Raw genomic sequence first — 16,565 nt, forward strand, 5'->3', positions numbered from 1 at the left:
TGTCAGAATGTTACGGGTGCAAAAGAACTTCAGCCTTCATCAGTAAAGTAGCTGTACAGATACAATACGTGCTATAAATACGCAAATACAGACACGCCCATCACACGATAACCATTGGCTCTGATACAACGTAATCAGAAAACCCCCGCCCACCGTATTGCTACAAGCGCTACCATTGGATATAATACAGCTGTACAACCAGAAAGAGTTGAAGACTTTTCTGTGAGGAAGAAGAGAATACAGAGCCTTCACAAGCCTCCACATATCAAATAATACTGGTAAGAATTGCAAGTTCTGTTTCCAAAAGGTATTTACGTTGCATGCAAAGGTTTGTGTTTGAGCTTCTTTGTTATGATATAGTGCTAAGTCGCAGGCAAAACTTATTTATATGAACATATCGATATCGATGTTGCAGACCACTTTGTGTTAAACCTTTCTCATCAGTTCTTAATGATAGCATGTGAAACCATTACAATACATTTTGGTTAAGTTTTAAAATAAGTAAATCTCTATAAAATGGAAAGGATCTGAATTGAAGTCGTTTGAGCATTTGACGATTTAAACTACTGATGGGTCAAGGGGATATAATTGAACAAATAACACTGAAAATATGTCTTTGAAACCTTTTCAGAAAATCAACTAAGCCTTATTGTGTCATATAAATATGTTCACAAATAATATAAATATATATTATATAATATATATAAATAAATATAAATACAACAAATACCAAAAATATATTCAACAAAACAAACAGAAATTCAACTATCATATGTATATACAGTATATGACAATATGTGTGTGTGTGTGTGTACACTGCTGTTCAAAAGTTTGAGGTCTGTGAGATTTTTTCTAAGAAATTAGCACTATTGATATTTATTAAGCAATGATGCATGAAATTGGTCAAAAGTGACTGTAACAAAATGTATAATGTTACAAGCTGCACAACTGTTTTCAACATTAATAATAAGAAATATTTCCTGAGGAGCAGATCACAATATTAGAATGATTTCTGAATAATCATGTGACACTGAAGACTTAAAAAAAACTTTTGAATGAAAGTGTGTGTATATATAAATATATATCATTACTTCAGAAGAATCAAACAAAATTTCGATTTTAATTTGAAACATTATCATAGTTTTTTTTTTTTTCTCTCTCTCCTCAGTAGTAAAGCATTATGGGTGGGCAGGTGTCCATTGACGAGAATGTTCATGTGGTGATTGTCGGTGGTGGTTTTGGTGGCATTGCAGCTGCTCAACACCTTAAACATCATGGGGTGCCCTTCATGCTTATTGACATCCTGGATGCGTTTCATCACAACGTTGCAGCGCTGCGTGCCTCGGTTCAACCTGGTAAGCAAAAATCTGAGTCTGAATGCAAGAAAACAAACAGCAAGATTAATAAAATAATGCAGTTTATTTTTTTGTATGTTATTGTAGGTTTTGCGAAGCAGACTTTCATACCATACAAAGAGACATTTGGAGTGAATTTCCTCCAAGGCCGTGTTATACGTATAGACACCGAAACGCAGACAGTTGTGCTTGACAATGGGAAGGTAAGTGATATTGCAATGTTACAGCAGACGAAAACAAAGTATTAGAAAATGTCTTTATACAGTATGTGCCAATATAAATCTACAGGAAGTACGGTATTCACACCTCATTCTGTGCACTGGAACAAGCGGAGATTTCCCAGGCAAACACAATTCTGTGGACACCTACCATGCAGCCATTCAGAAGTATGAGGACTTTGTCAAATTGGTGAGTTTTCTTATTTGGCATGTTTATATATGTGACATAATCTTAAATGGCAATACAGACTGAATTGTGAAAAAGCTTTTATTTATTTGCATTTTTTTCGAACTTCCTGTTTCGAATGCGCATGCGTCGCGTCTGAACGCGTTGTTGTCTTTGGAGCTCCATCGATTGATTTATAATTCTTGATTTCTCTTTAAACTCACTTACAACGAACATTTTCTATTTTTCCTCACCTCATAGTTATAACGCGGACTGTTGAGCAGACGCGTCTCAAGCCTAGTGATCCAACGCTGGATACTCTTATAGGTTACGTCCGTGGATCACGGCTGAACGCGTCTTCTCCGCACTCATTTATAAACAAACATTTTTTTCGTCATTTATAAACAAACATTTTTTTCGCCTATCGTGCGTCTACTCCACACCCGTACCACTAAAAAGACGGATTTTATCCAAGACTTAAGCCATAAATTAGTATTAATATTGATAGCATCACTGGTAGCGTCGTTGCTAACTTAACTTACTGTCCATCTGTTAAAATGGCGAATATATCAGATGTAAGTAGTCTACCTTTTGGTGCAGGTGAGGACACATTTGAGCTACACGCGGTACAGTCTGAGCTGGAAGCTGTTGAGAAACAGATCCACGACCTTTTAGTGAGAAAAGCCGAGCTGATAGACCGGCGTTTGGCTCTTGAAACATCACGCGCCGATGCACACAAATCAGTGATTAACGTTACTAACCCGCTAGTCTCGCGTAGCCAGACCTTCAGACTGACGGCAGAAGGTCTGGACTCTATCGCAGCTTTTCTTGGCCAAGAGGACGTTTGACTGACATATAACGCAACCAATGACAGTTCGTTTTGTTCCGCATCATGTTTAGGGGCGTGCCAATATAATGTCGATGTCCCTACAATAACAGACCGGCATGCATTTAATAAATTATTCATTCAAGAACGTTGTGCAAGTTTACTGCAACAATGGAGCCGCAAACTTAACATACTTTTGAAAATCCAGCGTTTAGTTGATCCTGGTAAGCGCTCATTTGTCTCAGTTGTAAACACAACGGCTTTCTTCTTCCACGAGGGGTTTTGGCGTCACGGCATTTGTTTCCAGACGGACCGTTAAAGAACGCGACACACACGTCTCGCGGACATCCTGTAGAATTCAACCAATCAGGTCGCGACTTCGAAACTCCTGAAGTGTTTCCAGAAAAGTGTGCCATATGCATCAGACGTTTAGCCAACGTTCCGTGGGCGTGACGTCTGAGGCTGAGACTACTAACCCGCTGACTCCGACCTCGTCTACTCCGTGCGTTACTCAGCATCTATGGAAGTAAAATAATGTCAAATGTTTTTGAAATAAAAAGCCTGTTGAATTGCACTACTTGAAAAAAAAATAGGCATTGCATTAACCATGCTTGCATTTTAATGCATTGTATTTTTAGGGCTTGCATTTTTATGGGCTGAAATTCAACATGGTTGAATATTTAAGCTGTGAATATTTCAATTAAAAACATTTCAAACACCTTTTCATTATTAAAAATTCAATAATCCATATTCACCTTTCATATTTCACTTTCAAAATATTCAAACTGTTTAAAAATACAACCAATAATATTCAACAGGCAATTTTCGGGCCATTTTATTTCGCTTTGCAAAATTCGCTTCCACAAATTCAGTGGTTCAAATTCAACAGTAAATTCAACATTGACGTCCAGGAACTGCAGGAAAAGCAATAGATTACCGAGCATACTCTCCATCTGCTGTTAGTCAACCTCACCATCAGATGGTGCAAAAGCGCTTGTTGTTGACGAAGACATTCATTCATAAAATGGAAATGATTATCTGTGTCAGTATGTGCGGAAAAGATGATAAACACACAAAAGCTGTGTGTTTATGTTTCATTCAATAACTTCATTGTTACTTTCCCTGTGTATTCTACATGTCATCAGCTTTCTCTACCATGGACAGGATTATAATCGGTTTCCCTCAATACCTCATACTCAAGGATTCCCCTTCCGTCGGGACAAAACGCTTAACGTAGCTTATGGACTAATACAGTGATATGAATGATCAATCTTGCACCTTATTGGGGAAGTAGGCTGTAGGCTACTATATAGGCTACAGGCAAGCATGGACTCAGAATATGAACTTGACGCGCAAAGTTTCATGCTGAGCGTTTCGTGATATACTGGCGATATACATAAGCCTACTGGTGATATACATATACTGATATACTATATATAGTATGCCTACGTGTATTGCATTAGCTTAAACTGTCATAGCACTTGCATATTGTTGTCCTATTGTTAATTTAACTGTAAATCACTTTGGATAAAAGCGTCTGCTAAATGACTAAATGTAAAATTGGCTTGACATTGGACATTCGCACATTTAGGGACCGTCTCTAAAGTTGCATACAACATTGGCATACATGTTTCTAACTTCAATAGCAAACTTAAATTTATTTGAATAAATATCAAAAATCCAAAGGGTGCGCATTATGCCTGACACTACATGAACACTTTACAGTTGGTTTTATGACTGTAAGTCGTTCTATTAAAATGCTATCGGAGTTAGAAACGTGTATACCAAAGTCGTATACACTTTAGAGACGGTCCCTAAATGTGCGAATGTCCAACATCAAGCCATCTTTATGCCAGTCTATCACTGGGAAACGCTCAGCTTTGCGCGTTATTCTGAGTCCATTTGCTTGCCTGCGAGTTTGGTCTTTTACATCACTGTAGTCCATTAATCTACGTTAAGCGTTGTATATGTCCAGCAGGGGAATCCTGAAGTATTGAGGGAAACCCTAATAGCCTGCATGCAGCACATCGCCACATATAAAGTTAAGGCAACTAAACAACCAAGAGAAATATATGTCAACCTCAAAAATGTAACATTGGATCTGTATATCCGCATCGGGGAATAACATTATAATCTCGTTCACGGTAGAGAAAGATGCATGTAGGCTACACAGGAAAAGTAACCGTGAAGGCACTGAATTTAACATAAAACAGCCGTCATAATAATCACAAATACACTTACATTGCTGTAAATGAGTTTTATGAATGAATGACTTGCTCTTATTTTGCTGGTCTTCGTCAACAACACGCGCTTTTGCACCATCTGATGGTGAGGTCGACTAACAGCAGATGGAGAGTATGCTCGGTAATCTATTGCTTTTCCTGCAGTTCCTGGACGTCAATGTTGAATTTACTGTCGAATTTGAACCACTGAATTTGTGGAAGCGAATTTGCAAAGCGAAATAAAATGGACCGAAAATTGCCTGTTGAATATTATTGGTTGTATTTTTAAACAGTTTGAATATTTTGGAAGTGAAATATGAAAGGTGAATATGGATTATTGAATTTTTAATAATGAAAAGGTGTTTGAAATGTTTTTAATTGAAATATTCAAAGCTTAAATATTCAACCATGCTGAATTTCAGCCCATAAAAATGCAAGCCCTAAAAATACAATGCATTAAAATGCAAGCATGGTTAATGCAATGCCTATTTTTTTCAAGTAGTGCAATTCAACAGGCTTTTTATTTCAAAAACATTTGACATTATTTTACTTCCATAAGCATCGGTCACGAGCGTCGAGGCCGCGATCAGCTATGGTCTCGTTTACGCCGGCTCCAACATGCCACCACGAAGCCTGGATATTTCCGCAGCGGAAGACGCGAGTCAGGTCTAGACCAAGAAAACTCTCTCCGACCCTCCCGGTTTTCGAGATATCCACACAAAACCGCTTCTCCCCTCTTCGCGAAACAGAACGCGATGCTGTGATCATCGGTGATTCCATCGTTCGACACGTACACGCTACGTTAAATAAAAGTAAGGTGCATAGTCACTGCTTTCCTGGTGCTCGTGTTTCTGAAATCGCTGCTCACGTTCCCGAGATTCTGAATGAGCGCGTCGGAACTGTGGTCCTGCACGCGGGAGGGGCCGACATCAGGCTGCGCCAGACAGAGGTTCTGAAGAAAGACTTCAGGAATCTGATCGATACGGTACGCAGCACATCGCCTGATATAACGATCATTGTGTCAGGACCGCTTCCCACGTACCGACTAGGTCATGAAAAGTTTAGTAGATTATTCGCGCTAAATGAATGGTTAATATCATGGTGCAATGAGCAGAAACTGCTCTTTGTAAATAATTGGAATCTGTTTTGGGAGCGTCCTAGGCTTTACCGTGCTGATGGCTTACACCCAAGCAGATTCGGATCGGATCTTCTGTCAGATAACATCTCCAAAATGTTAAATACCTTTTGACTAGTAACCAAAAGTCCAAATCATAGTCTCTGCTGCACCAAATTAACTGATATAAATAGTGTAGAACATTGCATAGAAACTGTGTCTATTCCTCGTTTAGTGAGATCAAATAATAAATCTACTGCAGGATCTAGAAAAAATCTAATTGTTATTAAACCAGAAAATGTTGCTATTAGTAATCAAAAACAATTTCTAAAGCTAGGTCTTCTAAACATTAGATCACTCACACCTAAGGCAGTTATTGTAAATGAAATAGTCACAGATAATAGCTTCGATGTACTTTGCCTTACTGAAACTTGGCTTAAACCTAATGATTATTTCGGTCTAAATGAGTCTACTCCATCTGGATACTCCTATAAGCACGAACCCCGTCTGATTGGTCGTGGCGGCGGTGTTGCAGCGGTCTATAGAGATATTCTCAATGTTACTCAGAAAACGGGTTATAAGTTTATTTCGTTTGAAATACTTGTACTAAATGTTACGCTCTTAGATGTTAGAAAAAAATCCATATTATCTCTAGCCTTGGCTACCGTATATAGACCGCCTGGGCCTTACGCTGATTTCCTAAAAGAGTTTGCAGATTTTCTCTCAGATCTATTGGTCAATGTAGATAAAGCATTAATTGTTGGAGATTTTAACATACACGTAGATAATTCAAATGATGCATTAGGGGCTGCGTTTATAGATTTACTAAATTCCTTTGGGGTCAAGCAAAACGTCACCGGACCAACTCATCGTCTTAATCACACACTCGATTTAATTATATCATATGGAACCGATCCAACCGATATAGATATCATTCCACAAAGTGATGATGTCACTGACCATTACTTGGTAACTTGCATATTACGTACTGCTGTAATATGTCATGCTGTGCCGCGTTTTCGACCAGGCAGAACAATCCTTCCATCCACCATAGATAATTTCTCAAATTGCTTATCTAATCTGTCTCAGCTGCTGCCTGAACCCAAACAAACAGATGAACTAGAAGAACTAACTAGCACTATGAGCACCATTCTCTCTAGAACATTGGATGTTGTTGCACCCATTAGATTAAAAAAGGTCAGAGAGAAAATTAAAGCACCATGGTACAATAATACTACGCATGTTCTAAAGAGAGAAACCCGTAATTTAGAGCGTAAATGGAAACAAACTAATTTAGAGGTCTTTAGAATCGCGTGGAAAGACAGTATGTCACGTTATAAAAAGGCCCTAAAAGCGGCCAGGGCTGAGCACCTCCGCAAACTAATAGAAAACAACCAAAACAATCCTAGGTTTTTATTTAACACCGTGGCTAGACTAACAAATAAACAGACGTCACCCGAACAAAATATCCCGTTACAGTTTAGTAGTAATGATTTCATGAACTTCACTGAGAAAATAGAAAACATCAGAACCACAATTGTAAACGTTCAATCCTCAATCGCACCTTATAATTCAGCCTCAATTATCCCCCCGAAAGAACAATTACAGTGCTTTACAACTATAGAACAAAAAGAGTTAAATAAACTTATCACTTCATCTAAAACAACAACATGTTTATTAGATCCTATACCAACTAAACTACTGAAGGAAGTGTTACCTGTAGTGGAAGAGCCTCTCCTCAATATTATTAACTCATCTTTATCTTTAGGTCATGTTCCAAGAACATTTAAACTGGCAGTTATAAAACCTCTCATTAAGAAACCACAATTAGATCATAATAATCTAGCAAATTATAGACCCATTTCAAATCTACCTTTTATGTCTAAAATACTAGAAAAAGTTGTGTCCACTCAACTGGGCTCTTTCTTGCAAGAAAATGATATCTATGAAAAGTTTCAGTCAGGATTCAGGCCGCATCATAGCACTGAAACTGTGCTCGTTAAAATCACAAATGATTTACTCTTAGCTTCTGACCAAGGCTGTATCTCAATACTAGTTTTACTTGATCTAAGTGCTGCGTTCGATACTATAGATCACACAATACTCTTAGATCGACTACAAAATTATACTGGTGTTCAAGGACAAGCATTAAGCTGGTTTAGATCATACTTATCTGACCGCTACCATTTTGTCTATTTAAATGGAGAAAAATCGATCATAACTCCAGTAAACTATGGAGTGCCGCAGGGATCTGTGTTGGGCCCTCTGTTATTCTCAATATATATGATGCCACTTGGAAATATTATAAGGAAACATGGAATTAGTTTCCATTGTTATGCTGATGACACTCAAATATATATTTCATCACGGCCGGATGAAAACGCTAAATTATCCAAATTGACAGAGTGTGTTAAAGATATAAAAGATTGGATGACGCGTAATTTTCTTTTGTTTAATCCAGACAAGACAGAGGTAATACTTATCGGTTCAAAAAACCGCCCACAGAACCTCTCACAATACAACTTTGACATCGTAGGATGTCCTGTTACTTTATCCTCTACAGTAAAAGACCTGGGTGTTATACTCGATTGTAACCTGTCTTTTGAAAATCATATTTCGTATGTTACAAAAACAGCCTTTTTCCACCTTAGAAACATTGCTAAGCTACGTAATATGCTATCAGTTTCTGATGCAGAAAAGTTAGTTCATGCATTCATGACCTCGAGACTAGATTACTGTAATGCTTTATTAGCCGGTTGTCCTGCATCCTCATTAAACAAGCTACAGTTAGTCCAAAATGCAGCTGCTAGAGTTCTTACTAGATCAAGAAAATATGATCATATAACACAGATTTTATCATCACTACATTGGCTACCTATAAAGTTCCGTATTAATTATAAGGTATTGCTACTGACTTATAAAGCCCTAAACGGCTTAGCTCCAGTCTATTTAACGGATCTTCTATCACCATATAATCCATCGCGCTCTTTAAGATCAATAAATTCAAGGCTTTTGGTCATACCTAGGATATCCAGATCAACCAAAGGAGGGAGAGCATTTTCACATTTGGCTCCAAAACTCTGGAATAGCCTTCCTGATACTGTTCGTTGCTCGGACTCGCTCTCCCAGTTTAAAACTAGATTAAAGACGCATCTTTTCAGCCAGGCATTCATATAATATTGTTAATCTCACAGTTTCAAACTACAATCCGGCCTCTAGTTCATAAATGCCAGAGGAGAACTGGCCCCCGACTGAGCCTGGGTTCTCCCAAGGTTTTTTTTTTTTCTCCATTAGGTCACCTGATGGAGTTTTAGGACACCATTAGGTCACTTGATGGAGTTTTTTTCGGTTCCTTGCCACTGTTGCCTTTGGCTTGCTCAGTTGGGGATATTTTGGGGATATTTAATTTTATTCTATCAATCAATAAATTCCACTAGAAACAAACTTTGTTGTATTATTTTATTTTAATACTGTGAAGCTGCTTTGATACAATCTGTATTGTGAAAAGTGCTATACAAATATACTTGATTTGATTTGATTTTTTTCCCAATGTTATAGATCCAGTCAACAAACACAGTTGTTGTTGTTGGTGGCGGAACCACCGGTGTTGAAATGGCTGCTGAGATCAGGACAGAATTTCCTGACAAGAAGGTAGAGCTTTGACTTCTCACCCAAACAGACTTTGCAATCTTATTCTGAGGCATGAGCTTAAAGTTCCCCTATTATGCTATTTTAAAGGTTCCTGCATTTTTTGGAGGTCTCCTACAATAGGTTTGCGTGCATCCAAGGTCAAAAAACACTTTAATTTTCTTATAATGTAGATTGCACATAGCCTCATTTCTCAAAGAGTTTAAAAACTGTTTGTTCAAAGATTCAGTCTCTAAATCCCTTCTTTCCGAGAGCCTACTCTGCTCTGATTGGTCAGATGACCCAGTCTAATGTGATTGGTCTATAACTTACAGTGGGTGACGGAAACAAAACACCCATTACCATATCTGAATTTCAGCTCTGGAACTTCCTCAGCGCTTGATACACAGTGACACGAACAGTAACGATGGCGTCGATTTCCTTCCGTATTGATTCCAGTGCGAGCCCTCATCCTTTTGAAGTGCATGCAAAGTAGATTTGCTCTCGCAGCCCTGAAAATAGCATCTTCTTGACTTATCGACAACACAGACCAAACTCTTCCAGCCTCAGGGGCTGTTTACACAACACCGTTTTCAACTAAAAACGTAAAACTTTTTATGCGTTTTGGCTGTTCGTTTACATGACAACGGCGTTTTGGGTGCCTGAAAATGCTAACTTTTAAAAACGGGATATTTCACCGCTGGAAAGATGAATGTGTATTTAAATTGGGTCATTTATGTAGTAGAGACGTGAAATTATATTAGAAATTGGTGGCTTCTAGACTGAGAAAAGCCAGAACATTTTTTTTTTGGCTCATGTGGATGAAAGACAACAACTCCCAGAATGCACTTGCTTCGCTGCCCTATGAGCCCACTCCCAAGCCACGCCTACCGGTTACAGAGGGCCGTATCGGAGATTTTTTCATTCCGTGATACCGCGACATGTAAATAATTGGGCGTGGTTAACTCACATGCAGCGTGCGTGAGACCTTTTTACTTACAGTCTATGCGTGAGACTGAGACACTGAGATTTGTCAAAGAAACATGGAGAAAGCAGATCAAGAGGATCCACAAAGGAATTACGTTTTCTAAAGGGCTGTTGTTAACGTGATATTTTCGGGGGGAAAGGCGCAGCAGTCAACTAGAGCAGAGCAGCACCCGTAGGCTACAGTTTAGAGGAGTGCAGGATCCCAACCATGATCCCAACGGGGAAAGCATGAAGCTTACTTGACAAGAAAAGTTCATATATTAATATCGTAACGAATAGAAATAACCTTAAATAATGTATAGTTATCTGCATCTTTCTGTCTCTTATGTATAGTTACTTTTTAAACACGAAACTCGCATTCAGTATGACACGCAAGCGGTTGCCGTGGTAGCTAATGAACAACCTGCGAATGTATAATCCTGTATCTGAGGCAATTCAGGCAAAATTACTAAATATGCAGCGCGAGTTATTTGTTAACTACAAACAATTGGCCACTGAAACAGCTGATAAAATCTTGCTTCGATTCAATGCGTGATTACAACTTGTCACTCAAATTAGCTAACCGATCGCATTTTACTGATGCAAAAGACGCGCGCGTGCACACGCACTGGAGCGCGGTGTGTCGGTGTTCACCGAGCTATGTAAAATAATGGCGCAGTTACAAGGTATAATTTACACTACTTAGTCAACACTAACAGTAGCTGCTGTTCAGTTTTCATACTGCTGTTCTCCTAGTCACTTATGAACTTGACGCTTCTAAACATCTTTGGTTAAAGCTTTAGGTGACGGGTTGCCAGATATCACAAAAAGAACAAAACAAGCCCTTTAAAAGCAGACATGGCAAAAATGTACCGGGAAAACATTTAAACATAACAAGTATTTACTAATATCCTATCAAATTAAAAGGAAGTAACAAAATAATTATGAATAGAATAGTTCAATATAAAATATTCAGATATTAACTGATTGATGAAGTAAAGCAACATGAGATTGAAAAATTATTCAGCAACACTTTATTTAAAGTTGAATTGCACCTATGAGTTGTATTGTATTTAGAAATAATTTACCAAATAAAAGAATAAGAAAATTCAAACAAAGTGAAGTACTTTTCATTTCTAAAGTATTTGGGTTTATTTATTATACAAAGCCCTTTTTGTAGATTTTTCGAGAATAACTACAGATATAAATAACTATATCGTGAAATATATCGTTACCGTGAAATAAAATTAGTCATACCGTGAAACAGAATTTTGGTCATACCGCCCACCCCTACTGGCCACAGAATACAGGGGTTTTTAGTCGTTTTCGTGGATCCGTGTGAATGGGGATCGCTTTGACAATGGTGTCCTCTGTACGCGGAAAATTCAAAGGAAAAACTTCTCCATTTTAAGCATATCGTTGTCGTGTAAACGTACCCTCAGCTACAACTACAGTGTGTGAGGGCGGGGCAAAGCAGACGTTGTTTGCGGGCAGCCAATGAAGATCATAGGCTGGCATAATGCAAATATTTGGTACATTGTTACGTAGATATGTAACAGGAAGTGAGACTGGAATTGCTGACGACTCATTTCAGCAATTGATTCTTTTAGGAGACAACTTTATTTGTCGTGCACTATGATCTTTAAAACTCTGCAGGCCTTTTACATTCACAAACAGCTATATTACACACTGCATGAAAGGTTATGTTCGAAAAAGCATAATTGGGGCACTTGTTTTGTGTTATATAATGATAACCGTCTTCTATGACACATATTTCATCTAGGTGATTCTGATTCACTCGCGTGAGGAGGTGGCTGATCCTGAACTATTGCCTAGTGTGAAAGAACAGGCCAAGCAGGTGCTGCTGGAAAAAGGGGTGGAGCTGTTGTTAGGTAATTATTTCACATGACATTGTTGCTTAGCATCTAGTTTAGGGTCCAATTCTAACTATTAACTAGTTGCTTATATGCATGCATATTACTAGGGTATTGGCTGTTTATTAAAACTTATAAAGCACATATTAATGCCTTATTCTGCATGACCATATTCTACATCCCTTAATCCACCCATTACCTAAACTTAACAACTTCTTACTTACTATTAATAAGCAGTAATTAGGAGTTTATTGAGGCAAAAGTCGTAGTTAATAGTTAATAGTGAGAATTGGACCCTAAACTAAAGTGTGACCAAATGTTTTTTCTTAACATTTACTTACATGCATTGTCAGAGCTATATTCCGTTAACTCGATGGAAAACAACTGACTCGCGCTTGACGCTTGACGCTTGCTGTATTTCAAAACATAAGCAACAAAAAACATCATGCTTTCAGCATGATTGTTATTATTTGGCAAATGCACTCGATTGTGAATAGTATTATTCTACTTCAGTATTAATATATTACTGGAATAATATAGTTATGTTTTTTTTTCTTAGGAAAAGCTTTAAGATAATAGGTATGATTATAAAATAATTTCAACTCAAATCAATATTTCATGTTCGCCTATTAATTTATTTCACAAGTAGTCATATAATAAGGCTGGACATGGGGCGGAGGGAACTGTTATCACACATAATTTTTGTCCTGTTTTCCAAAAAAAAATATCTAAACATCTTTAAATCAAGATACATTTACTTGAGATGCAAATGTTAAATGTCTTGAAAAATGTAACAAAATGAAGTGAGTTTATTCTTAAAACAAAAACAAATATCCATCAATGAGTTATGAACTTCCCTTTGAATTAAGTAGATTTTTCTGAGACCGTTGGCAGATATTTGATCTTGTTTTAATCAGAAACACTTCATTTTGATCAATTTCACAGAAAACAATACTTATTTTTTTTACTTTTATTTTGTTATTGTGTATCTCCAGTAAATACATCTTGATTTAAGAATCGTTAGACATTTGCACGGGAAAAAATACAAAAATACTGAGGAAGAACATCACTCTTTTGCAGTGTGACTACACAGGTTGTAGACTGTTTTCTTCTCTATTTCCCTGTGCACCTGCTGCAGGGCAAAAAGTGTCAAACCTTGATGAGCTGGAATTGAATGTGTGTCGGAGAGGCATGGTGGTCAAGACCAATAAGAACGAGCAGGTCACCGCCGATCTTGTCATCTGCTGCACAGGAAATAAGATCAACTCTGAAGCATACAGGTCCAGTCTGAGTAAGTGCTTTTTGCATGTAATAATTGAGCTAATAGTTGCTTGTGATTGTTGAGATAATGTGGAGATTCATCCCCTGAATGTTTTTATTTCTCAGACAAATTTCTTAAGACAAAGTTTTTTTTAAGAAATTCTAGAAAATAAAGATTTCTTCCTCTATGGTCCATACATTTTTCTTTTATTAAATATAATAAAATATATGCAAATGAACTGCACATTTCTACAGGTGGCATTTAAACATGATTTTAAACATAATGTATTCTAATGTTTTTGTGTGCATGATGGGTAATTCATATAGAAAGATAATGTATTATTAAAAACTATACTTATACTATATGTGAATATGAATTCTGCACCCTCAAATCTTTTTTGGCTGATGCATAACCCTGGTTAAGATTGCGTACTTTTGCAGTTCCTAAGCTTAGAAAATGTTATATATATGGTATGCAAAATTTCACTCAATTCTTTTTTGACTTTGCCTTTGACTTTGTTTAACATGCCGTCATATAGAGAGAGAATTAAATTCAGCAGTTTTATTTTCAACATGGCTAATTTATTTAATTCATATAAAAGTACGTCTTTATTGAAACATGTCTTGATGAATTACGTGACTCTGTGAGTTTGTCTCTATTTTTTTAGTGCCAAATTTAAACTAGAAATAAAGCATATAACATATCTCAATTATGCATTAATGGCTGTTTAGTAAACTTGTGTAGGACGTCTGCCAGAAGCTAGTTATTGTAGTTGATAAAGTATTAAATATGGATATTTTTCTTACACAAACGCATGGCTTCGCTTCAGAAGGCCTTTATTAACCCCCCGGAGTTCGTTTATGATGGATGGATGTTTTTGGGCTTAAAATTTTGGCCTCCCATTTACTGCCATTATAAAGCTTGGATTAGCCAGGACATTTTTTTAATATAACTCCGATTGTATTTGTCTGAAAGAAAAATGTCATGTACACCTAGGATGGCTTGAGGGTGAGTAAATCATGGGGTAATTAACATTTTTGGGTGAACTATCCCTTTAATGGCAGTTTTGCACGCAATTCTCAAACCTCCCACAAGATGGTGCCATTTGCAATGAATCCGATGAAACAAAACCAATACCCGATTATGGGGGAAAAAAATTAAATAACGGTAAAACCAATTATCAGTCGATCAGATATTTTTTTGGGGATTTATTTTATTAAAGACGAGTGCTTTTCAAACCCTAGCTAGGATTGCGTACTTGTGCAGTTAATCGTAGAAAATGTTTAATGTATGATATGCAAAATGTTATATCACTCAATTCTTTGTTGACTTTTAGTAACATGCCGTCATATAACCTCATTTAATTGGCTGATTTTTCATCATCTCTCTATGTTTTATTTGTGTTCTTATTTCAGGTGCATCTTTAACAGAGAATGGTGCTCTGAAGGTGAACAAGCACTTGCAAGTAGAAGGCTTTAGCAACGTGTATGGTGTGGGTGACTGTACCAATGTCAATGAACCCAAGTTGGCGTATCATGCTGGACTTCATGCTGGAGTAGCTGCCACCAATATCATCAACAGTCTGTCAGGAAAACCTTTAACCGCATACCACACAGGTAACAACCATAAGCCAATGATTTCTCTTCAGCTGTCTTTTGTGAGCTCACTTTTAAAAAGTTCATTTCTCACAGTTCTTTTACAATGCATACAATTCAGACTGCTTTCTCAATGAGCTGTTTATTATTATTATTATTTATCAATTTATGTCCAATATCCTGTTCCCAATCAGGAAATGTGACTATGCTGGTTGCTATGGGTAAGGATGCTGGAGTAGGCCAGTTTAATGGCTATAAACTACCTCGCTTTCTGGTCACCAAGGGTAAGAGCCAAGGCTTGCTGCTGTGGAAGAGCTGGAGAGAAATGGGGCAAAAAGCCCCTAATTAACACCAGGTTAACAGTTTACACTAAAATATGTATGAACTATGTCTCACATGGTTAGAAGGATGCTTTACATTGTAAAAATAACCAACATAATGTATACTTATACTTGTATAACATCTTATATTGTTTGTAATACTTTTGAGAACAATCAAAAGCATTGTTTTATATATTTATACATTTGTTAAAGAAATAAATTCATTTACATTCACAATACAGTTTGCTCTCATATCTTCCTGCATTTAGCATGTGTTTGATGAACTGCTCCACTAGAGGGCAATGAAACAATATGAATCAAATCATTGGATCCTGGTCAACAGAACAAGATGCTGAGTCACTGAATATATGCAGTTTTGCCCTATTTTTGAAATGCATTTGCCCTGTTTTTGAAATGCATAAGCTTGAAATGAAAGAATAAAAAAAAATATATATATATATATATATATATATATATTTTTTTTTTTTATTCTTTCATTTCAAGCTTATGCATTTCAAAAACAGGGCAAAACTGCACAGCCCAGTTTTCTTTACATTATTTATGCACCGTTAATGCCTTTGCTAATGTGGTTCGAGTGATTCACACAGTGAAGTAAATCAAATTAGCCAAAATCATTTTAAAGAACTTGTTAAACTTGTCAGCTGAGGGTTGTGAAAGTGCAGTGTGTGATTTCTACTCCTCTAACTGCACCTAAATGAATTGCTGTCTGTTTGATTCAACGACTCGCTGCATAGTTGTCACATGACCTCAGCACGTCATCATGTGTTTGCATGGTGACTGGGAAGGCTGTTGGCATTTGGTGTTCATGAAACTCTTGAATTATTATCCTGAACCCAAGGTATTGTGTTTTTTATGTCAGGTTACACATCTTTGCACGTTGGCCTTGGATACAAGTGGTCTTTAAATGGCAATACTGCCATAAATTCCAACTTTGTGAAGTCGCGACCCACAGTTTGTGTTGAGTCTGGGTCACACAGGCACTGATTCAATTCAGAGGTTG

The 16,565-nt window shown here is 37.2% G+C and overlaps 1 protein-coding gene across 2 annotated transcripts; it reads left to right on the forward strand.

Moving 5' to 3' along the window:
* Nucleotides 1-145: 145 nt before the first annotated feature.
* Nucleotides 146-15,783, forward strand: aifm2 (AIF family member 2). Of its 2 annotated transcripts, none has more exons than XM_084092760.1 (9): nucleotides 146-278; nucleotides 1,169-1,355; nucleotides 1,443-1,558; nucleotides 1,644-1,763; nucleotides 9,460-9,552; nucleotides 12,278-12,386; nucleotides 13,507-13,659; nucleotides 15,045-15,245; nucleotides 15,419-15,783. In XM_084092760.1, the coding sequence occupies exons 2-9, from the start codon at nucleotides 1,181-1,183 to the stop codon at nucleotides 15,571-15,573; spliced, it is 1,122 nt and encodes a 373-aa protein (XP_083948886.1). In that variant the 5' UTR covers nucleotides 146-278; nucleotides 1,169-1,180; the 3' UTR covers nucleotides 15,574-15,783. The 2 variants fall into 2 exon arrangements, with proteins under 2 accessions (XP_083948886.1, XP_083948887.1); XM_084092761.1 differs by having other exon boundaries at nucleotides 188-278; nucleotides 1,172-1,355.
* The last annotated feature ends 782 nt before the right edge of the window (nucleotides 15,784-16,565 follow it).

Source organism: Abramis brama (assembly GCF_963993115.1).
Source record: "Abramis brama genome assembly, chromosome: 19".
Classification (NCBI taxonomy): domain Eukaryota; kingdom Metazoa; phylum Chordata; class Actinopteri; order Cypriniformes; family Leuciscidae; genus Abramis; species Abramis brama.